This window comes from Saccopteryx leptura, chromosome 4 (genome assembly GCF_036850995.1).
Source record: "Saccopteryx leptura isolate mSacLep1 chromosome 4, mSacLep1_pri_phased_curated, whole genome shotgun sequence".
In the NCBI taxonomy this organism is placed as follows: Eukaryota; Metazoa; Chordata; class Mammalia; order Chiroptera; family Emballonuridae; genus Saccopteryx; species Saccopteryx leptura.
In genome coordinates, this window is record NC_089506.1 from 47,426,096 (window position 1) to 47,449,393 (window position 23,298).

Below are 23,298 nucleotides of genomic sequence, written 5' to 3' on the forward strand. Positions count from 1 at the left end.
CCCTAAGGTCTCAGCCAAAAACCTACTAGATCTGATAAATGAATTCGGCAAGGTGGTAGGAAATAAAAGTACTAGTCAGAAATTGGTGGCATTTTTATACACTAACAATAAACTGTCAGAAAGAGAAATTAAGGAAACAATCCCCTTCACTATTGCAACAAAAAACAAAGTACCTAAGAACAAATTTAACCACAGATGTAAAAAACTTGTACTCAGAAAACTATGAGACATTTAAAAAAGAAATTGAGGAAGATATGAACAAGTGGAAGCATATACCATGTTCATGGATAGGACAAATTAAATCATTAAAATGTTTGCACTACTCAAAGCAATCTATAGATTCAATGCAATTCCTATTAAAATACCAATGGCATACTTCACAGATCTAGAACAAATATTCCAAAAATTTATATGGAATGAAGAAAGAACCTGGATAGCCTCAGCAATCTTGAAAATGAAGAACAAAGTGTGAGGTATCACATTTCCTGATATCAAGTTATATCACAACATTATTGTTATCAAAACAGCTTGATACTGGCATAAGAACAGGCACACAGGTCAATGAAACAGAACGGAGAACCCAGAAATAAACTCATGCATTTAAGGTCAATTAATATTTGACAAAGGAGGCAAGATTATACAATGAAGTAAAGTGTATACAATGGTGTATACAGTGGTGTTGGGAAAACTGGACAGGTACATGCAAAGAAATGAAATTGGACTACCAAATTACATCATTCACAGAAACAAACTCAAAATTAATAAAAGGCTTAAATGTAAATCATAAAACCATAAAAATCTTGGAAGAAAACATAGGCAGTAAACTCTCCAATATCTTTTGTAGCAATATTTTTGCTGCTATATCTTCACAGGCAAGTGAAATAAAGGAAAAAATATACAAATGGACTATATCAAACTAAAAAGCTTTTTGCACAGCAAAAGACACTATTAACAAAATAAAAAGATAACCCACACAATGGGAGAACATGTTCACCAATATGTCTGATAAGGGGTTAATAACCAAAATTTGTAAAGAACTTATCAAACTCAACATCAGGAAGGTACACAATCCAATTTAAAAATGGGGGCCTGACCTGTGGTGGCGCAGTGGATAAAGCGTCGACCTGGAAATGCTGAGGTCGCCAGTTCAAAACCCTGGGCTTGCCTGGTCAAGGCACATATGGGAGTTGATGCTTCCAGCTCCTCCCCCCTTCTCTCTCTCTGTCTCTCCTCTCTGTCTCTCCCTCTCCTCCTTAAAATGAATAAAAAAAATCAGGACTATGGTTTAAAAAAAAATGGGCAAAAGAACTGAATAGACACTTCTCCAAAGAGAACATAAAGGTGGCCAATAAGCATATGAAAAAATGTTCAGCCTGACCAGGCAGTGGTGCAATGGATAGAGTGTTGAACTGTGATGTAGAGAACCCAGGTTCGAAACCCTGAGGTCATGGGCTTATCTGGTTTGAGCAAAGCTCACCAGCTTGAAACCAAGGTCACTGGCTTGAGCAAGGGGTTACTTGGTCTGCTGTAGCCCCCTGGTCAAGGCACATATGAGAAAGCAATCAATGAACAACTAAAGTGCCACAACAAAGAACTGATGCTTTCATCTCTACCCTTTCCTGTGTGTCTGTCCCTCTCTCTGTCTCAATCTATGTCTCTGTCACACACACACAAATATTCAATCAACATCACTAATCATCAGAGAAATGCAAATTAAAACCACTAGGAGATATCACCTCACATCTGTCATAATGGGGGTCATTAACAAATCAACACACAAGTGCTGGTGAGGGTGTGGAGAAAAGGGAACCCTCCTACATTGATGCTAGGAATGCAGACTTATCAGCCTTTGTAAAATCAGTATGGCATTTCCTCAAAAAGTTAAAAATGGAACTGTCTTTTGACCCAGCTATCCCACTTTTAGGAATATATCCTAAGAATCCCAAAACACTAATTCAAAAGAAGATACGCACCTCCATATTTACTGCAGCATTGTTTACAATAGCCAAGATCTGGACACAGCCCAAATGTTCAATGGTGGACAAGTGGATAAAAACAGTGTAGTACATATACACAATGGAATACTACTCAGCCATGAAAAAGAAGGAAATCTTATTTTTTGCAATTGCTTGGATGGACCTGGAGAGTATTATGGTCAGTGAAATAATCCAGGCAGAAAAAGACAAATATCGTATGATCTCACTTATATGTGGAATGTAATGAACACGGTAAACTGAGGAACAGAATAAAGGCAGAGGCAGGGTAAGAGGGAGCAGAGGAACAGTTGTAAGAGGGAAGGGAGATGAGGGAATGGGACCAGAGAAGGTGAAGGAATTATATATAACACATAGATACAGATAACAGGACAGCAGGTCCCAGAGCAAAGGAGGGGGAGCAGTGAGGGGATGGGAAGACAAAGGGGGTATAATGGGGGGCACGTTGTGTGAAGTTGAGGGTGTTATATTTAGTGGGACGTTTGAATCCATATTAATAAAATAAATTTTAAAAATTAATAAAAAATATTTTTAAAAATTTAAATTATAAAAACTCTTAATCGGGTGATAAAATAGCTCTAATACAGGCCTGAAGTGGATAGATTGCCAAAAGGATTTGTTAAAATGGTAACTTAATTAAATATACATAAACAGAAATCATATCTTAAACTTGTGTGTGGGACTTGACTTCCATATCTGGGGCTATGTCATTTTGTGATAGCGAACTATTCTTTCTTCAGGAGTTCAGTTTTTTCTTTCGAAAGGAACTTCATTCAGTTTTTTCTCTCCCACTCTATTAATGTGCCTGTGTGTGTATGCTGTCTAAATCACTGTCAATGGTTTCTTGATTGGTTTAATCTGTCTGCAAGGGAAGACGTCAACCCCAGAGTAAACTTTCCAGGTGGTGCAAATAAGAGGAAAATGTCCCCTGGGCCTGGGCATGGTGGGTGCTCAAGATTCCAAGATTTCCCTAAATCTGTCCTGCTAGGAGCCAGGAAACATCCGATACAGCTTCCTGTTTGGCTACATTTACAGTGAATGCATGGAGGTTAACATCAAGTTTTGAATGGAAATGCACATAACAAAATATTTTAATATTAAGGGAAAATGTTAACATGGTGTGTCACTAATGCACTCCTTATGTACCAATTTCATATCAAGGGTGAAACAGTCGGCATCCTCTGATGCTGTGCCCAGTAAGACAAGACTCCACACACGCGCAAAACGCACGCACCCAGGCCTTGCTCCATCTCTATGCATTTGCCTTGCGTGTGCCCCGAATGTGTCCATCTGAGTGCACACGGCCGTGCTCCGTGAGCACGACAGAGCCCACGAGAGGAGCTGGCACCGGAGAGCCCAGCTGTTGCTGTGAGACTGCCAGCGGCAGCCAGAGAGGAGAAACCTGCTAGCACAGACCCTCCTCCCCACCAACTGCTGCGCAGCCTCCTCCGCGGGTTTCTCCTTGCATCCCAAGGCAGCCCCTGCGGCAAAGTCAACTCTGATTTTAAAAAAAAAGAAAAAAGAGAAAAAAAGAGAGAGAGAGAGAGAGAGAAAACAGAAAAAGAAAAAAGAAAATAAATAAATAAAAGGAAAAGCCCTAGCCTCCGACCTCGGTCGCTCGCAGGCCCCGCCGCCACCCGGGCGGCAGCGGCGCGCGGCAGCACGCCCAGCGCCGAGCCCGGCACCGGCGGGGTGGCGCGCGCCGACGGAGCCGCGGGAGGCGAGGGGCCGCGTCTCCGAGCGGTGGGCGCCGCGCCCTGCCTGCTGCCGCGCCGCCACTGCCGCACCCGCGGCACCATGACCGCTCTGAGCACTAGGGTTACAGGTTGGTCACGGCCTCCCAAAGCCCGGGCGCGCGTCGGTCACCCTCTCCCGGCTGGGCCCAGGCGGGCGGGGGACGGGGATGGGGAGGGCCCGGCACCGGGGGCGGTATGGGCATCCCTACCCTCGGCGGGGAAGGGGCGCGGGCGGCCGAGAAGCGCCTCCCTGCCCCCGCAACAGGATGCGCCTTCCTCGGCCTCGGCGGCGCGCGGGTGGGCGCTGGAAGCCCAGGGCCGCCCGACCTCGGCCTGCCCCTCGGGGTGTTAGCGGGCAGGTGGCTGGGGTTGAGGTGGATTCGTGGGTTCCTCCGCACCTGAAGACGAACGCGCCGTGTGGGGGCCGACCTGCTCCAGCAGGTTTCAGAAAGGGTCGGGGGTCTGCCCCACCCCATCTCCAAGCTTCTGCGTATTGCTCTAGGCTTCATATCAGTCTTTTTCTAATTGTCCTGGCTGAGCAGCTATATCTAAGGGTGGCCGCACAGCAAGCAAAGCCGTCACTTATCATTGGGCCCTTACGACACTCGTGTAGATCTCCAGGCTCAAATCTCAAGGCGGGCCCAGAACCTTGAGCAACTGGGGGTTATCCCTCTGACTCGAATTTTCCTCTTTCAGAATGGTTGAAAACCCTGAACTGAGATCCTGATAAATTCTTGATATAGCATAGGATAACTTCCAGTTTTAGGTATAATTTTTCAGGGAATATATTATTAAGGATCTGCATTTATATACATACACGTTTGGACCTCTGGGTCATAGTCTTAATCTTGTGTTTGTGTGATCACCAGTAGGCCCGGATTTCCTTGGTGGTGAAATGGGAGGTAGGTACCAGTGATTGTTGTGTATAAGAAGGCCAAGATTGGAGGAGACCTTTAATAGGGATAGAAAATTAACAGGTGGCTATTTTTTTTTAATTTGCGATTCATATTTTCATAGCTACAACTGCGATTTGATTTGAAATTAAGTAGAAGGGGAGGAGAGAGTAGATTATGGCCATTACCCTTGAGGCAGACATACAACAGGAGTGGCTTTTTACATTCAGAGATTAAATTTCATCAATTTTAAATAAAAATTATGGCTTCTCAAATCTCTACAACAGCAAAGTCATTTCCTCACTGGTTGGCTTTCATTCTATGGACCTTTCTGTGTTGGATTTTTTTGTTTTTCTGTTGTGTATTTTGAGCCCAACACTGCTAAAACCAAGCAGAGTGAAGGAAAAATCAGGCCTGGGAGAAAAATTTTCGAATGAATGTCCTCATGGGACCCTCTTCTATGGTAGTGGAAGACTTGACATCTTGCAGAATAGATGTGCTGACACTGATAGGGACTAGTCTAGAAGCTCTATAGAAGCTGAAGGTAAGTTATGCCTTGGGGGATGGTGGTAATATACTTATGACATTGGATATGGTTTGAAAGAGGAAAATGTTTTTAAAGAAAAAGACTTAATCAAAATAATATCATTTGCTTGCAGTTTAGAGCACTGAAGGGTTGAGGAGCATTTTCTTCTTTGGGTATGGAATTTCTTTGAAATGTTTTCCATTTGCTTCTCGTTTCTTCACATATTATGAGTTTGTATGTGTATACGTGGGCATACGTGTAGGTATTTGTTTTATCGTTTACCCTTGATGCTGAGATAATTTCAGCGTCTTAATGGCTGTGTAAATTTATCCCAAGAGAAGAGTCACATGTAGATTTAGAGTTTGTGAAGAAAAAAAATCACATCTACCCACAGCACTGTATTGCAAGCAAGCTAGGCACCAGGAGCTGGGGATTCAATGGGGAAAGAGATAAACCCCCACCCTAAGAATCTGTCAGGAAAGACAAATCTGTAATTAAGTAGATAGACAATGAGATATCCTATTTTTTAGTTTTGATTAGGAAATGATGACATTCAATCTAAAGAAATTATGAATTGCCCCTCAAAAATGGAATCAACATTTTCGAGTTTGACTGTCATGTTATATGAGTCTTACCTGTCTTAAGGACTTATACACAAAGCTTTTCACCTCAAAACTCTTAAATGTGCACACATTTAATATTTAATTTATCTTTTGAATTTTAAAGTAACTGGACATGATAAAAGTGACAAGAGATGGTAGCAAGAAGAGAATAAACATCCGTCTCCTAACAACTTAATCAAATGAGTGTTATATTTGTGCATTTGCTGTAGCCTTTGTAATACTATGTATTTTGTGTAGTTGTAGTGATGGTATTGTATGTTTCTTAATATTTGTTATAAGCATTTTTTCATTTTTTATACAGTGTTATTACTTAGAAAGTTGTAAGTGGCTCTGTAAGAAGACTATAATAGCCTCACTTAAGTAGCCATACTTCTATCATTGGATAGTTGTTTCTGTTTTTCATCATTATAAATAATGTCTTAATAGCTATAGTTAAGGGTTTTTAATTCTAGTGAATATTTTTTCATGATAAATTAAAAAAACTAATATTTCTGGAAAATTGATTATTTAAATTAGTATGGATATATGTTATGTATATACCATATGCATTATGTATTATGGATCTATACATATCTGCAAGTTGCTTTCCTAAGGATTATCATTATGAATAAGATGCTATATATGCTTTCTGAGATAGATCGGCTTTCTTTTGAGTATTTGTGGATCACTTTCCTTCTTTTTCAGGAACAAAAAAAAGATAAAATAATAGCTTAGACGTATGACCTTTGCACTATATAAAGACTTGACCTTTAACAAATTCATCTGAAAACCAGATGATAAAATACACCTCTTAGAGTAAAACCTAAGTAGGAGTGCTATAAAAGTGGTAAGCTGAAAGAAAAAAAAAAGGAAATGCAAGTTCTTTCAGTAAAAAGGGTTTTTGAGCCCCAGGGTATAATTATGCTTTTTGCTTTTCTACTCACACTTCAAATAGATGATCAAAGCAATTTATACAGTGAGAAACTTGCACCCCACAGGTACAGGGAAAAGAATCCTGTTACCTCTTAGGCTATAGACTCCAAGGTATTTCTCATAGATACTGTTCAGGTGGAACTGGACTAATGGAACTAAAGGGGCAAAACTAAGGTTCAGGTCACAAGTCTCTAAGAGAGTGTGCAAAAAATAAGGAACATAGTTCCTGGCAGACCCACTTACTTTAAAGTGGCGAAGGCTTAAATTGGGAGCATTCTGCAGCTAAGACAGAATTACTTGACTTCTGAAGCAATTTCTCTGTAAGAACCCAAGGCAGGCGGAGCCACACCAAATGGAATATGATCAGATGACAGGGACTGACTCCACAAGTCCAGAGATGGGGCAGGAACAGGGTTCTGTAGAGGGAGCCCAGGAGAATTGGAAAATGAAAGATCAGAACACTGCAGCCAAGGGAATCTCTTATGTGGAGATCAAGAGTAAGACTTATCTCCAATTATGCAAAGGAAAGAGATGAAAAGAGGGCTTTGTTTGGAGCAAGGATAATGTGTGTGGGAGATAGCCAACAGAGACACATGACAGGGAGATCAGAGCAGATGAAATACAAGCCATGTCCTAAGTGAAATACAGTAATTTATTTTAGATGAAAAAAAAAAATCCAAATATGCAGGTGAAGCCTGACCAGGCGGTGGCGCAATGGATAGAGCTTCAGACTGGGATGCGGAGGACCCAGGTTCAAGACCCCAAGGTCACCAGCTTGAACGCAGGCTCATCTGGTTTAAGCAGAGCTCACCAGGTTGGACCCAAGGTCGCTGGCTTGAGCAAAGGGTTACTCGGTCTGCTGAAGGCCCACGGTCAAGGCACATATGAGAAAGCAATCAATGAACAACTAAGGTGTCGCAACGAAAAACTGATGATTGATGCTTCTCATCTCTCTCCATTCCTGTCTGTCTGTCCCTATCTCTCTCTCTCTCTCTCTGACTCTCTCTCTCTGTTCCTGCAAAAACAAACAAACAAATAAACAAAAAACAAATATGCAGGTGAAGATGAGTTATTAAAGAGCAGGAAAAATTAATAAAAACTAACCAACATCTAGGTATAACCTGGTGAATGCTTTGGATTTGAAAGAAAAGATATAAAGGAAAATATCCCAGCAGTATTTTGAGCAAATAAAAAAAAATTGTCTATTTTCTAAAGGGAAAATTTATACTGGCTTGATATACCCTCTCTTAAATAAAATATCAGCAAGCAGTAAAATAATATTCTGAAGATATACAATTCTAAAATATACAGAAGACAATTCTTTGATGATACTAATATTGATCAAAATAGGAAAATAAAAAAAGATGAAAAAATACATAGTAAGCAAATGCTACCAAAAAAAAGGTGAGTTAGAAGTATGCAAGTATCAGAACAATAGTTCAAAAAGTAATTAAATGAGAAAAATTAAAATAATAGAAGTTACTATCTTTAAGAAAATTGTTATAAGCCTCCAATGTATACTAATTATCATAGCATTATAATATGTATAGCTGAGAGTATTCTTATGTGTATTTATTGAAAGACATGGCTCATAGGTGTAGCATTTCCTCAGAGGGTTCTATGACCTAAGAAGGAATTAATAAAAAAGCAGCATTTCAGTTTAGGAAGTAAACAACAAAATAGAACTAAAGAGGTAAAGAAAGAAAATAATGTGTAAAAACATGAATAGATTCATTAAATTTAGGAAAGCTTAAGATCTGGTAGAAGAAAGTATGAGCCACAGTGTTATAAACTTTAAGGCATGTTAATCTATAGTTATCTATAGGATGTATTAACGTGCCAAGAAATAGAATAAGCCTGACCAGGTGGTGGTGCAGTGGATAGAGCATTGGACTGGGATGTGGAGGACCCAGGTTCAAAACCCAGAGGTCCCTTTAGCATGGGGTCACTGGCTTGAGTGTGGGATTATAGACATGATGCAATGGTCGCTGGCTTGAGCCCAAGGTCACTGGCTTGAGCCCAAGGTCGCTGGCTTGAGCAAGGGGTCACTTGCTTTGCTGTAGTCCCCCTCCCTCCTATCAAGGCACATATGAGAAAACAATCAATGAACAACTAAGATGCCGCAACAAAGAATTGATGCTTCTCATCTCTTTCCCTTCCTGTCTGTCTGTCCCTATCTGTCCCTCTCTCTATCTCTGTCAAAAAAAAAAAATAGAATGAAGTCAAGAATAGAAGAAAAATAAGAATGAGAGTCAGCAAAGGGAGGTGTTGGAGAAATTGGGGATAAAATTCTTAGGTAGAGTGACTGGAATCACGACTACAGTAATGGAAGTAGAGAGGTGGACAACAGAGATTTACCAATAGAACAAGTGCTGTCAGACCTTAGTCACCATATCAAGGATTGAGCTGGAAGGATGGGTAAAGAATAAATCCAAGTCTTCAAGCTTGGGTGATTGTGGGTATTTTAGTTCTTACTTTGTTATGCCTAGATAAAACAATTAGTTACTACTTTATCATTTACTTAGCTGTAGATCTTTTGCTTCATTATTTAAAACAATCTATTCCCCTTTATTATTTTAATGAAATTCATAAGAAATTTTATATATTACTCTTGGAACAGAGGAAAGTTTTAAAAAAGTACTTCTTATTGCTGAAAACTATAAATTATGGGAGCCTGTATTAGACAAGATACACATTTGTATCAGATGAGATACAACAAGTCAGTGATGACTGAAAATACTATTGAATATATTACAAAATTTGCCTGAGGTTAAAATAAATGATAGATAATTTAAAACAAATAGGAATTTTTTAAGCCTGGACACTTGCTTAACTATTACTCCCAAGAGCTAAAGCACAGAGATTATGATAAATATTGTAAAAAAGGGATTTAAAATTTCAGATTTAGAGCTTGCTGGATTTGGAAACACCTCCCCTTAAATTATTCTTTTCATACCCCTCAATTGAATATATGTCAATATTTTATGGAATAAAAAGACTTAAACCCTGGAGAGCCTAAAAACAACTTTTAACTTCTTATTAAATAAAAAATTAAAGTGTTTTAAAACCAACTTGGTTGAACTAGGTAATTTATTTTTGCTTTCCTTCTTTCAAGAAATGAATAGTTATTTCAAATATATATATTCTAGACCAGAAAATTATAGTAGAAAACCCAGGAAAAAATATAATAAATATATAAAATATATTTCATATGATTTGTTTTAGAAAATTCTGAAGTTCTCTGAGGAAAAGTAAAAACAATATATTTATTTTATAAATAAAAATTTTTGCCTCTGATTTCTATTTTTGTGTGTGTTGCTTATAATTAGTCTAGTTTTTTCCCCCAACCAGTCTTATTATGAACAGGAAATTCTAGAGGTGTTAAAATACTCTTCTAAGCATCTGACCAGTGATCTCATCACTGGTTGGAACCACTGCTGGGTGAGTGTGTAAGAATCACCTGGGGATATATATATAATTTTGTGTGTGTGTGTGTGTGTGTGTGTGAGTAGAGAGAGAGGGGAGGAGAATGGGGTGGAGGAGCAGCAATCATCAACTCCCATATGTGCCTTGACTGGACAAGCCTGATGTTTCAAACAGGTGACCTCAGCATTCTAGGTTGATGCTTTATCTACTGTTCCACCACAGGTCAGGCTAAAGATACCTTTTTTCACACTCCACCCTGGAAGGTTCTGACTTAGTATGTTTGAGTTCAAGAATGAGTAGTGCTGAGAATGTTTAAAAACACTTGGATGATTCAAATGTTAAGCAGCCGTTGGAAACTACTATTTCTTTTTATATTGTAAACTCTGTTCTACACATTCTTTATTTTTCAATTACAGTTGATAGTCAATATTATTTTAGTTTCCAGTGTACAGTGTAGTGGTTAGACATTTATGTGACTTATAAAGTGATTTCCCACTATAATTATAGTATGCATTTGGTAGCATATATAATTATTACAATATTACTGATTAGATTTCGAATACTGTACTGAACTTTGACATCTCAGTTACCATTTATAACTGCCAGTTTGTACTTCTTATTCCCTTTATCACCCAGTTCCCTAACTCCCCTTCCACCTACCAACCATTGGTTTGTTCTCTGTGAATCTGTTTTGTATTTTGTTTATTTTATTTTTAGATTCCACATAAGTGAAATCTTATAGTATTATAGTATTTCTCTCTCTAAATTATTTCACTTAGCATAATAACATCTAGGTCCATGGAAACTACTATTTTAAACAATTTACCTTTTTGTCCAAACTTTGTGAATTTATATTACAAAATTAAACAATGCGTACATACTAATACTAAATAAATCTGTTCAATTTTCCATATGATTTAAGTCCAGTATGGAAGTTTTGAAAAACATTATTTTCCATATTTCCATATACCTGGAACAGTAGATAAAGCATCAACCTAGAATGCTGAGGTCACCTGTTTGAAACATCTATTTTGTTTGTAGATCTATTACAAGACTAAGCAACCACAATAAAAATAGGTAATCTCCTTTTCTGATTTTTTATAATCCTGAAACAATAGTAATCATTTAGCAAAATAAAATGTCTTTCACTTAACTATTGGATGATGGAAATCATCGAAGGCTCTGCCACTACCTGGAGGCTGGAAGAGCCTTTTAGGAGCTACTCTGAGATTAGAAAAGTTGACCATCTTACAAAGTCACATGATTAACCTGTGGTCGTTTTTAACGCTGACATTTTTCTTTTAAAATTTTCTTATACCTACACTGTACCCAGAATAACTCACAAAGTTATGAATTCATAATATCCTTTTTTTTTTTTGTATTTTTCTTAAGTGAGAAGGCAGAGAGACAGACTCGTGCATGCACCTGATCAAGATCCACCCGGCATGCCCACTAGGGGGAAATGCTCTGCCCATCTGGGGCCATTGCTCCAGAGCCATTCTAGCATCTGAGGCGAGGCCATGGTACCATCCTCAGTGCCTGGGCCAACTTGCTCCAGTGGAGCCTTGGCTATGGGAGGAGAAGAGAGAGATAGAGACAAGAGTGAGGGGGAAGTGTGGAGAAGCAGATGGTAGCTTCTCCTGTGTGCCCTGACCGAGAGTTGAACCTGGGACATCCACACACCAAGCTGATGCTCTGCCACTAAGCCAAGCAGCTCAAGGCCATGATATCCTTTTTAAACATGTAGTGACTGAATTTTCCGAGTAAAGGCTAAGATGAGGTTACTCAGCCTCCATGTGCAATTAATTGCCTCAATTTGTAATCAATAGGGCAGTGACTGAGGTGACATAAATACAACTTCCTTTCCTGTCCTGCTTGGCTACTTTTGCTTGGCACACAGGGTGCAACAACAAACAGGTGTTGGGCCATGATGGTCTATCCTGAAATCCTTTACCAAATCCAGTGATTTTTAAAAGTAAATAAAATTCAGTATCACAGTTTAAAAAAATGAAACAACAGAATCCTTGGTGAAATAATGACACTGTTTTGAGGTATTTGTAGGAAGAACCAGAAAATAATATGCTCCTTCTTTTGAAATTTAGTAAGTAAACTTAGTATAAAAAATAGAGAACTGTTTTATGTTTTAAGCGGTGTGTTGAGAAAAGGAAAAGGAAAAAGAAAAGCCTGTGGAGATGGGTTTTGAAATGTTTGACATTTTTTGTTCAGTAGCTCATCTTGGGTGGTCCTTAAAGATCTGCTGAGACTGGACCATGTGTGTAGCACTGCTTCTGCGGGGCTGCCCCCTGCTTTAGTAAGGGCCATGGACCATGTGTGCTTCTGCAGGGCTGCCCCCTGCTTTAGTAAGGGCCATGGACCATGTGTGCTTCTGCAGGGCTGCCCCCTGCTTTAGTAAGGGCCATGGACCATAAGTGTAGCACCGCTTCTGCGGGGCTGCCCCTGCTTTAGTAAGGGCCATGGACCATGTGTGTAGCACTGCTTCTGCGAGACTGCCCCCTGCTTTAGTAAGGGCCATGGACCGTGCGTGTAGTACTGCTTCTGCGGGGCTGCCCCCTGCTTTAGTAAGGGCCATGGACCGTGCGTGTAACACCGCTTCTGCGGGGCTGCCTCCTGCTTTAGTAAGGGCCATGGACCATGCATGTAACACTGCTTCTGCGGGGCTGCCTCCTGCTTTAGTAAGGGCCATGGACCATGCGTGTAGCACTGCTTCTGCGGGGCTGCCTCCTGCTTTAGTAAGGGCCATGGACCGTGCGTGTAACACCGCTTCTGCGGGGCTGCCCCCTGCTTTAGTAAGGGCCATGGACCATGCATGTAACACCGCTTCTGCGAGACTGCCCCCTGCTTTAGTAAGGGCCATGGACCGTGCGTGTAGCACTGCTTCTGCGGGGCTGCCCCCTGCTTTAGTAAGGGCCATGGACCGTGTGTGTAGCACTGCTTCTGTATGGTTGCCCCCTGCTTTAGTAAGGGCCATGGACTGTGCGTGTAGCACTGCTTCTGCAGGGCTGCCCCCTGCTTTAGTAAGGGCCATGGATCGTGCGTGTAGCACTGCTTCTGCAGGGCTGCCCCCTGCTTTAGTAAGGGCCATGGACCGTGCGTGTAGCACCGCTTCTGCAGGGCTGCCCCCTGCTTTAGTAAGGGCCATGGACCGTGCGTGTAGCACTGCTTCTGCGGGGCTGCCTCCTGCTTTAGTAAGGGCCATGGACCGTGCGTGTAGCACCGGTTCTGCAGTACTGCCCCCTGCTTTAGTAAGGGCCATGGACTGTGTGTGTAGCACTGCTTCTGCAGGGCTGCCCCCTGCTTTAGTAAGGGCCATGGACCGTGCGTGTAGCACTGCTTCTGCAGGGCTGCCCCCTGCTTTAGTAAGGGCCATGGACCATGTGTGTAGCACTGCTTCTACAGGACTGCCTCCTGTTTTAGTAAGGGCCAAGACATAGAAGAAACACCCAGGTGAAAGTGCATGTGAAGAGAGAGAGGGGCAGAGTGAGGCCAGACAGATGGTTGCTGGTAGCCCTGGAGTCAAAATTTCAGTGATGTCTTAGTTCTGCTGCTAAAGTGATCTGCTCTGCTGCCACTGGCAGCACCTATGGAATTCGGGCTGTGTTAAGACAGAAAGCAACTCATATGCCTGTCTTTCCTCCAAGCTGAAGGCTGATTAGAAGAAAAGATGTGTCTTAGCCCCTGAAAGCTCATGAGCTAACGGGACTGAGGAGAGGCTTGCTTGAGAGTGGCTTGGAAGGACTGCTGTTGTGGTTCTAGGGGCAGCTATGCTCTAATTTAATTTCACTGGTTAGAGGTGGAAGAGGCAAGAATTAGGAGACTTTCTGTGTCTGATCACTGGGAAAGAAGGTTCTATTTACAAAGTCATGGAAAGATCAGATCAAAAGATGTGGACAGCTGAATATCATGGGGGTAAAGGTCAGAAAGTGACCCCAGGCAGGGCACCTACCTTCTCTAAACATCAGTTTTATCTGAGAAATAGAACACTTGTCTCCCTGGGCCATGGCAACAAGGTAGATCAGATGACCCAATCAAAGCTCTTAGTCTCATGCATCATGTGAATCATATTAGATATGACTTGTTTAAGCTTAAATGTTACATATGATTTGTTTAAGCTTAAATTTATTTTTATATTTTACTTGTTTTAAAGAATTGCAATGCAATTTATCATTGTTGCAAAACATAATTTTACTAAAGTTCTCCAGGCTCAAAAGTAAGAATCAAATTCTCTGCCTGCTCTCTCCCTCCCTCCCCCATCTCTGTTCTCACAACCGAACAGACTCCCTGGGTTCTCCACTCCACTTGCTGCCAGCTCATGTGACTCTGGGCAAGTTTGCCTCAGATTTATAATCTATACAAGGGGGATAATACTAAAAACTTCAAGGGGTATTAAGGCCTTGCAGCCAGCTTTTAGTAAATGTTTGTTACCATCTTTCAAGAAATATATATATTTCTCTCTCTCTCTCTCTCTCTCTCTCTCTCTCTCTCTCTATATATATATATATATATATATATATATATATATATATATATATGTTTCAGCTTGATTCTCTTTGGAATTTACATACAGTAGTTGATGGACCATTGCCTTCACTAAGAATTGATAAATTGTATAAAATTAGGAGCAGCTTCAAGAGTGTGATAAATTTATCATCACAAGTCTCCTGGGATGTAATCTATTGCCAATTTTCAGACAGTCCAGAAGTCCTATATGCAAACTGCACAGTATGTAGTCATTCTTTCTCATATGTCCAGAAAGGAGCCCACCATCTCTTTGGATAGCCAAACACGTTATTGGAAACATTTAGATAGAATAGTTCTTTTTGTTGCATAAATACCTACTGCTTGCTAATGTTCATTGCTAACTTCCATTTAGTCTGGATTTTCCTTGGTGGGAGAACAAACACTACAAAACAAAATCACCCCCTTGACTCTGTTCTGAACTTTAGATTTTGAGTATGTCAAGACTTCTCTCAATAAATCCCTTCTTTCCGCTCTAGTACATTCTCTGCAGAAAACATACAATCTTTTACCCATGTATGATAAGTAAGATCTATTATTTCACATTTTCAGCATGTTCAGTCAAGAATTTGTGAGACTGGGCCTGGCTGGTTGGTTCAGCAGTAGAGCGTTGGCCCAGTGTGTGGAAGTCCTGGGCTTGATTCCTAGTCAGGGCACACAGAAGAAGTGACCATCTGCTTCTCTAATCCTCCCCCTTCTCTCTCTCTCTCTCTCTCTCTCTCTCTCTTCCCGTCCTGCAACCATAGCTCAAATAGTTCAAGCAAATTGGCCTGGGTGCTAAGGATGGCTCCATAGAGTTCATCTCAGGCCTCAGGTGCTGAAGTAGCTTGGTTGCTGAGCAACAGAGCAGTAGCCCCAGATGGGCAGAGCATCACCCTGTAGGAGGCTTGCTGAGTGGATCCTGGTCAGGGTGCATGTGGGAGTCTGTCTCTGCCTACCTGCCTCCCACCTCTCATCTAATTAAAAAAAAGACTTTATGAGACTAAAACTAACTCTAGGGAAGTAAGATATTAAGATACCATTCTTTTTACTACATAATATGAGATTATCAGATTGGAAATAAATGCTCTTTTTCTCATGTTTTTCAAAATTCAGAGAAAAGATAAAAGCATAATGGAATATTTGTAAGATTCACCCTTAAGAAAAAAAAGCTGGTTTAATGAATAATGACTTAAAAAGCTTGAAACATTTAATAGATTTTATGAGAAGTTTGATAGTTTCTTGCCAGAAAAATAGACACAATTTTATAAATGTGTGGCTGAAAAAAACTACAAAAGGAATCATATAGTAAAAATGGATTCAATTTTAAGAGATGAGGAATGTGTGTACTATTTTCACAAACAATAATTGGTGCCAAGAGAGTTTATAGTCACCAGGTTGAATTATAAGAATACAGTGAGAAAGTTTTCTTTTCATCATCTATCTACTTTATAATATAATGAAATTTGAATTTAGTAGTTCTGTAAACCACTTTTCTTGGTTTATATCCTGTCTCATCTCTGTGCCTGTTTCCTCATCTATGAAATAGTTTGAGTAAGAATTGAATGACATGATATACAACATGCTAAGAACAGGCCTGGCACACAACAAACCCTCAGTAAATATTTTTGTTGGACCAATTGGTTTTTACATGGCAATCAACAGAATGTGGGGAGAATATCAATTGATGAGCTGTTTTTCCATGGGAACCTCCTAATCTTCCAAAGCATTTCATCACCTTTTTGTGGGATTTTGGTTTTCTCCCCCCTCCCTCTGTGTTTGAGGATTGTTTTCCTTCTTATAAGGTAGTTGGATTAGTGAATGTTCAGTTTCACATCATATTCTATCTTTAATACTTGCCATTGAATGGAAGCCATGCTTTTTGAATTTAGTATGGTGCTTTATAAAAGACACTTCTGTAAGCGGAAAAAAATATTGGGTTATAAAATACATAATGGTGATAAGGCTAAGGTACACAGAAGCAATTTCCTATCAAAATAATAAGCTTACCTAGGATACTTAAATATTCCTGCTGTTCTTTATCAGGGGAATAACAGGTTTTGATTGTTAAGATGAAAGGTAACTATAGAGCACCAACTGAACAGGGGTTACTGGGGTCCATCCTGGGCTGTACACGCTGTAAAAGGTGAGCTCATGGAGGGGCACAGAGAGCAGGGGACATGGTCCTCAGTGCCTTTCACAGGGAACAAAGGTGACCGGGGCTTGAGAATGAGGGAGTTCCAGCCTTTGAGATACAGTAAGAGTTTTTATTTTCTTCAGATAAAGGCCTGAAAGTGGAGTAGCTGGGCCATATGATAGTTCTTTGTTTAATTTTTTGCGGTTCTCCAATACTGCTTTTCATATTGGCCGTGCCCTTTTACTCATAGAGGCCCCAGACTCGGTGCACATAAGTGACCAGAAGAACAGTGGTTGAGTTCGTTATGCTCCCAATTGTAGTGACTCCTAAGGATTAAAATTAAATCAGTGACTTATGTTTTCTTTGGGGGCTTTTTAGAATCAAGTAGATACTGTGAGTCTACTACAGATACTGGGAGTCTACTGGAGCAGTGTGTTTCTCTTGTTTATGCTTTTACTCCCAAACATTAAATCTCTCAGTTATAATAAATCACACACAGAGACAAAAAACTCTTCATGAGTTAAGCTAAGGGCCAAGAAGGGCTGATGTGGGTTGGCAGCAAACAATGAGGACACAGCAGGACACAGCTGGAATGATGGGGTTGAAGTAGTTGAGAAAGGGTGGAGGATGGTGTTAATGGTCTGTTCAGGCAATTCAAGTGGAGTGTGGGGTATTACCTGTGAAAGGAAGTGCAGGTAAACTCAATGGGACTGTGTCCTTAAAACAAAAGGTTAAGTAAAGCAGGCAGTTTGTAAGCTCCATGATGTTCCATGCTGTATACCCAGCACGTATCACAGTGCCTGATATCATAGTGGATGCAAATGTTTTCTGTGCAAATGAATGAATGAATGAGGAATAAGAGGATAAACTGAGGTTTTCTGGAGAGACCGTATCACTGTGTTGGAAAGTTGATTGCTGATCTGAAGGACAGGATGTTTATAAGGTTGATATTTATGGCAGTCCAGATCTGAGGACCCATGGCTTAGCTTGGGCTCTAGCAGTGAGAATAAAGTGAAAGGAGCCTTGTACATCAATGGAATAAGTTATGGCCGAAGAAATCACCAGTGATGATCTGTGAAAAGAGAATGTGTGCAGTCCTTCTGCCTATGTGGGGCCAGGCATGTGGGTCCTGAAAAGCTCCAGGCAGTAGGATCTGGGAATTGAGCCTGATATCAAGTTGTCTTGTTGATTTTTAAGGGACGATGGTACTGGTATGGCCTATATCTAAGAAGCAGCATAGATACATGCTTCAGTAATAGTATCTGGACACCAGCAGATGGTGATGGAAACTGTAGGAACAGATGCTCACTTAAGAGGTTGAGTATAGAGAACAGACACGTGGGACATAAAGAAAAGGACATGCTGTAAACCATAATTTAGAAGACAGAAGTTTCAAAACAGTTTCATGCAACCCAAGATAGTTACAAGGAGAAGAAATGACCTATAGTGTTGCAACACCTCACAGCTAAACAACACAGAGTTTATTAACTTAATTTGGTCAGGAGAGAGCTGGAATGACCTTAGGGAAACATATATCAATAGAAATAAACTATAACTATCAAAGAATATAAAACTAGATTTTAACTACTTAGAAGAGAGCAAATAAACCAAAGTACCCTTTCTGCCTGAGTTGCCATTAGCTGTTTCTGAGTAAAAGATTTATCAATGAACATATTGTGACTGTGCAGCGTCCTCCTACTATTGAACTACTAAAATACCAACTACTTTTAATAAGTGTGAGAAAGCTACTGGAAGCCATGCTTTTTGAATTCAGTATGGTGCTGTATAAAAGACACTTCTGTAAGCAGAAAAAAATATTGGGTTATAAAATACATAATGGTGATAAGGCTAAGGTACACAGAAGCAATTTCCTATCAAAATAATAAGCTTACCTAGGATACTTAAATATTCCTGCTGTTCTTTATCAGGGGAATAACAGGTTTGCTGCACTCAGTTATATTGATTCAACACAAATGAATGTGTAAAACCGTATTTCTGTATGTAAAAGAAAACTATTACAATCACTTGCCTCAAATTAATTTTGGACTCTATATGTTTGTAACTTGAATTTATTTTGCTACTTACATGCTTTACATAATATATAATATAATTAAATTAGTCAAAATATCAATGATTCAGGAGCTACTTGTTGAATTTTAATACATGTATGGATTAAACAGGTTCCAGCAGAGTTTGGACAGATCGTTTTCTTGGGCAGTTTGATTTCATGGCACTTTGGCAGTAGGTAAAATTGAGGGTGAAAGTGATGACAACTAATGTCATTCACAATAGTGGCACTTTTTGGTGGGCCAGCTGATAGTCAACATGGAGGTGTTTAAAAAAATTTTGGAGGTTTACTTCTAGATAAACAAATTCATAATCACTGGTTTTGCTTCAGGTGGGATATTTATAATAAAATGTGCATGATATTCATACGCAAAGGTGTCACATTTATGCATCAAACATTTTTCAGGTCGTAAGTTAGGACCAGGTCATAAGAACAATAAATGGCCACTCCTAGGTCTCCACTGGCTCAGTGGAACTGGTATTAAGGTTAGTGGCTAGGTCTATAACATTTTCTTGTATCATTTTTGAACAACATTGTGAAGTCACTTTTTATTTCTTCCTTTCAGTTGTATAATCTTGAAAGATTTCTAAAAGATTCTGTATTCCGTTTAGGGTATAAAAGAGGCTGTCATTCAAGAACCATCCCAAATTGAGGCCACCAGATGTTTCCCTCCCCACAGTAAATCAGAGAACAAGCATAATTTGAATATTATAGATACATTTACATATCGATGTCAAGAGTCCCTAACTCCAATTATGTAAAATAAAATTAATTAGTGCCACCTGCTGCAAAGCCCATATTCAAATCTAATAAGGCAAGACAACCTGGAAACACCTAGCACATCTTAAGGCAAATTAGTTTGAGTTCTTCTGGGAATGGGAGGGTTAGGCAGATATACCTACCTAGGTGCATCAAGGAGAACGTAGATGTAGAGGTAGGGCCTCAAACACAGGGAGTCACGTTCAAAGCCCATTTGCCCTGAGCTTCTGAGTTCTCACATGAACTCAGTGAAAATTGCAGTTGCACATGCAGTGAACACATCATTTTCATCATCTGCCCCCTCCAGGATGGAGTGGCGCTCATTGTCCTTAGTTAGAGCTCTTTCTCTGGCTCCAAGGAGCTGCAGATAAGAGAGCCAGTGCACCTTCCTGGTGGGAAATCGATTGCATTTTCTTGACTTGTGATCTCCACGGCTATGTGCTTCCTGGAGCACCTAACCCTTCCTCGCTTGCCTTTTTCTCCTAATCAGTCCTCAACATCAGCATAGTCAATGAAGAACACATTAGGTTTTGTAGTGAAACAGAGCTGCTCTTAAACTTCAAGTTTGCTGAGGTGGCCTTGGTCAAATTATTAGCTGCTCCAAGGCTGGAGTTTCTGGTGCTTTCATGAAAAGACAAGATGTTTCCTTTCTTCTGCTGGTTGTAGAGAATAAATAAAGTATCATTGTAGAGTGCCCAAAACATTGTATATATCCAAAAAACATTCACTCCTCTTTTTCCTCTAAGGCTCAATCCAGGTGTTAATCAGATAGGAAATCTCTCTGTAGATACGCAGGGCCATCAGGTGCCACCTGGCTTTACAACATCTCTTGTACTTACTTGCTTTTCATGTCCTGAAAGCCAGATGGACCTACAGTAGGCCTCCCTTCAATGGCTGCTGGATTGTGGAGGGTGGTAGCAATGGCAAAAGGAAGGTGACATATAGCAAGATGTAGATGACTCAGACTTCCAGGAATATAAGCACAAACAGGCCTCTCATCTCCGTCTTCAATGGAATTTGGGTTTACTTCAGAGTAGCTGGAAAACTTGATATGATCACAGAACTCATGAAAGAAAACACAACTCCATTGACAGTAGGTTCTCCCCTTGCACTCTGGCCCACATCCTTTCTGGAGAAGGACAAAACTAGGAAATCGACTTGGGACTATCATGGGAAATAGATGTCTGTGTGTATCACGTTAAGTTAACTGGAGGGAGAATCTGGGAAACCTCTGAGTGTCTCATCTGGAATGTGCTCTGGAGTGAAGGCAGCTCTAGGTGTATGAACACAGACCTCAGAAAATGTCTTGCTGCTGTGTGTCCCCTTAGAGGCGAAGCCACTTGACCCAGCTAGTATCCACCAGTGGGCTTTAAACCAGCATGCAGACTGTTTATGAAGTGCACAAGATGACCTATTGGGTTGAGAGAAAAAAATTTCAAGCCTTTATTGCTATTATTTTTTTATCTCATTCTTTAAAAATTTCTATTTGCATATGTTGCTTATATACAGTATAATGGAATGTGTACAATTAACGTGAATAGGCCTACGTTGGCACTTGAATCTTTTCGTGATCAGGGTAAAGATGGTTTAGGTCACTAGCTCAACTCTCTCTTCCTGTTCCCAGACTGCCATTTTGTACTTACTCACCGCAGTTAACTTCAGCATGCTCAAAAGGAAACAGAGCTCCAGGGTGGAGGCCCAGCCAGTTACTGACTTCGGTCCTGATGAGTCTCTGTCAGACAACGCCGACATACTCTGGATTAACAAGCCAGTAAGTTTCTTCTTTGAAGAGTGGAGAAGCACATACTGATATAAAGAAAATTTGATTCATATATTCAAAACTGATGGACCTTTGGCTTTGAAATGTGTGTTTGAGCTGTAGTAGAATATGGATGAGTCCAGTAGTCTGAAAGTTAAGAACAATGGAGATGAAATAATGAGGTTCCGCTCTGAGTTACTCATATAAAGAAGGTATGAGTCCACTAGGCAGTCTCTCCTCTCCTCCTCTGTGCATGCTGTCCTCACAGTCACCCTGAGCAACAGCAGAAGTCCCACACAAGCGACCTCTTCTTTTTTTTTTTTTAGTGAGAGAGAGGGAGGGGGGGCAGACAGGAAGGGAGAGAGATGAGAAGCATCAACTTGTTTTGACACTTTATTTGTTCATTGATTGCTTTCTCATATGTACCTTGGCTGGGGGACTTCAGCTGAGTCAGTGACCCCTTGCTCAAGCCAGCGACCTTGGGCTCAAGCCAGAGACCATGGGTTTTAAGCCAGCGACCATGGGGTCATGTCTAATATCCCACCCTCCAGCCACTGATCCCATGCTCAAACCAAATTAGCCCACGCTCAAGCTGGTGACCTTGGGGTTTTGAACCTGGGTCCTCACCATCTCAGGATGATGCTCTACTCACTGCACCATTGCCTGGTCAAGCACCAGCAACCTCTTCTTTACTTAAAGTTCTTTACATGCATGAATCGGTGAGGAGATCGTCAACTGTTTGGAATTAAAGGTTTCCTTCGGAGTTGCAAGTTTTGAGTAAAAGTAAAAGTTAATGAGATAGTAGATAGTGTCTAATTAAGCTGATGGGATCTTGAGGGGAAGATCTCTTATATCAAGTATCACTGTATATTAGACAAGCTAGCAGCCAGAGCTAAGGCAATATGGCATATTCATGGGTCTTAGAAACTCAGCTCTACGAGCCAGAATAGGATCAACTTCATTTTGTGTCAGAAATTATGCTGGGCTCAGAGGACACAAAAATGGAAACAACACGGTTCTGACTCATCACTACTTTGCAGCCTGATATATAGAACATATATTTTATTTATATACAATACACATTTATAGTTATATACAAATATAAAATAGGCTAAGTGAAAGCGGAAGTGAGGAAGTGAACTGTTACCCTCACAGCGCTTGTTTTTCCCTTGACCACGATCAAGATCATCTGCCCTGGTTTCCCTGACCTCTCCAGTATCCCATCATCACACCTACCCTCCAGACTACTTCTCCAGCCTGCTCACATTTCTTTCCATGTTTTTATTTCTGTTCACATTAGCCTTCTGCTTTATTATCATTGAAACAGTCCTGTTACCCACATTACAAACTGAAATGCTTTAGTGTTATATTCAAAGCTCATTATTCTGGCTCCAACTTGTCCAGCAACTTCTCCTTCCTGTGTCTGTCCACTGTCCACTGGAGCCACATGGGTAACTTCCTGCTCCTCCAGGAGCAGGCCAGTCCATATTGTTTCTCTTGCCCAGAGGCTCTTCCCTTGCAGCTCTACGTCAGGATCCCCTCATTCACGAAGGCTGTCTTAGATGTCACCCCTGGCCCCATCCACTCTGAAAGGTTCCTCATTTGACCCTCTCTATCACAGACAGAATGGACCTCTTACTTTTCCACATGTTTTATATTTGTATACAAGTATAAATGTACATTGTATATAAATAAAATATATGTTGTGCATCCATTTTTGTGTCCTCTGTATGATTTCTGACACATAGTAGGTCCTCTATTCATGTTTAAAGAACTGAACAGAATAGAGGATAAAATACTCACTACTTTTTCTTAGTGTCCACTGCATACAGAGCTTTCTGGGAACTTCTAACCAAGGGAGTATCATAGACGTAGCCTCGGAAGCATAAACTAAAATAATTAATGTTTATCAGGAATTTGTACTTTAAATATTTTATTTATTGATTTAGA

General features: G+C 40.4%; 1 protein-coding gene across 3 annotated transcripts in view; it reads left to right on the top strand.

Annotated features, from left to right (window-relative positions):
- Nucleotides 1–3,486: 3,486 nt before the first annotated feature.
- Nucleotides 3,487–23,298, top strand: part of NALCN (sodium leak channel, non-selective) — a 318,920-nt gene continuing 299,108 nt past the window's right edge. For 2 of the 3 annotated variants that reach the window (XM_066380605.1, XM_066380604.1), the window contains exons 1-2: nt 3,488–3,819; nt 21,214–21,360. In XM_066380605.1, the coding sequence (XP_066236702.1) occupies nt 21,253–21,360 (108 nt within the window). In that variant the 5' untranslated portion in view covers nt 3,488–3,819; nt 21,214–21,252. Of the gene's footprint in view, nt 3,820–21,213; nt 21,361–23,298 lie in introns of all 3 variants that reach the window. The other variant, XM_066380606.1, reaches the window with a different exon arrangement.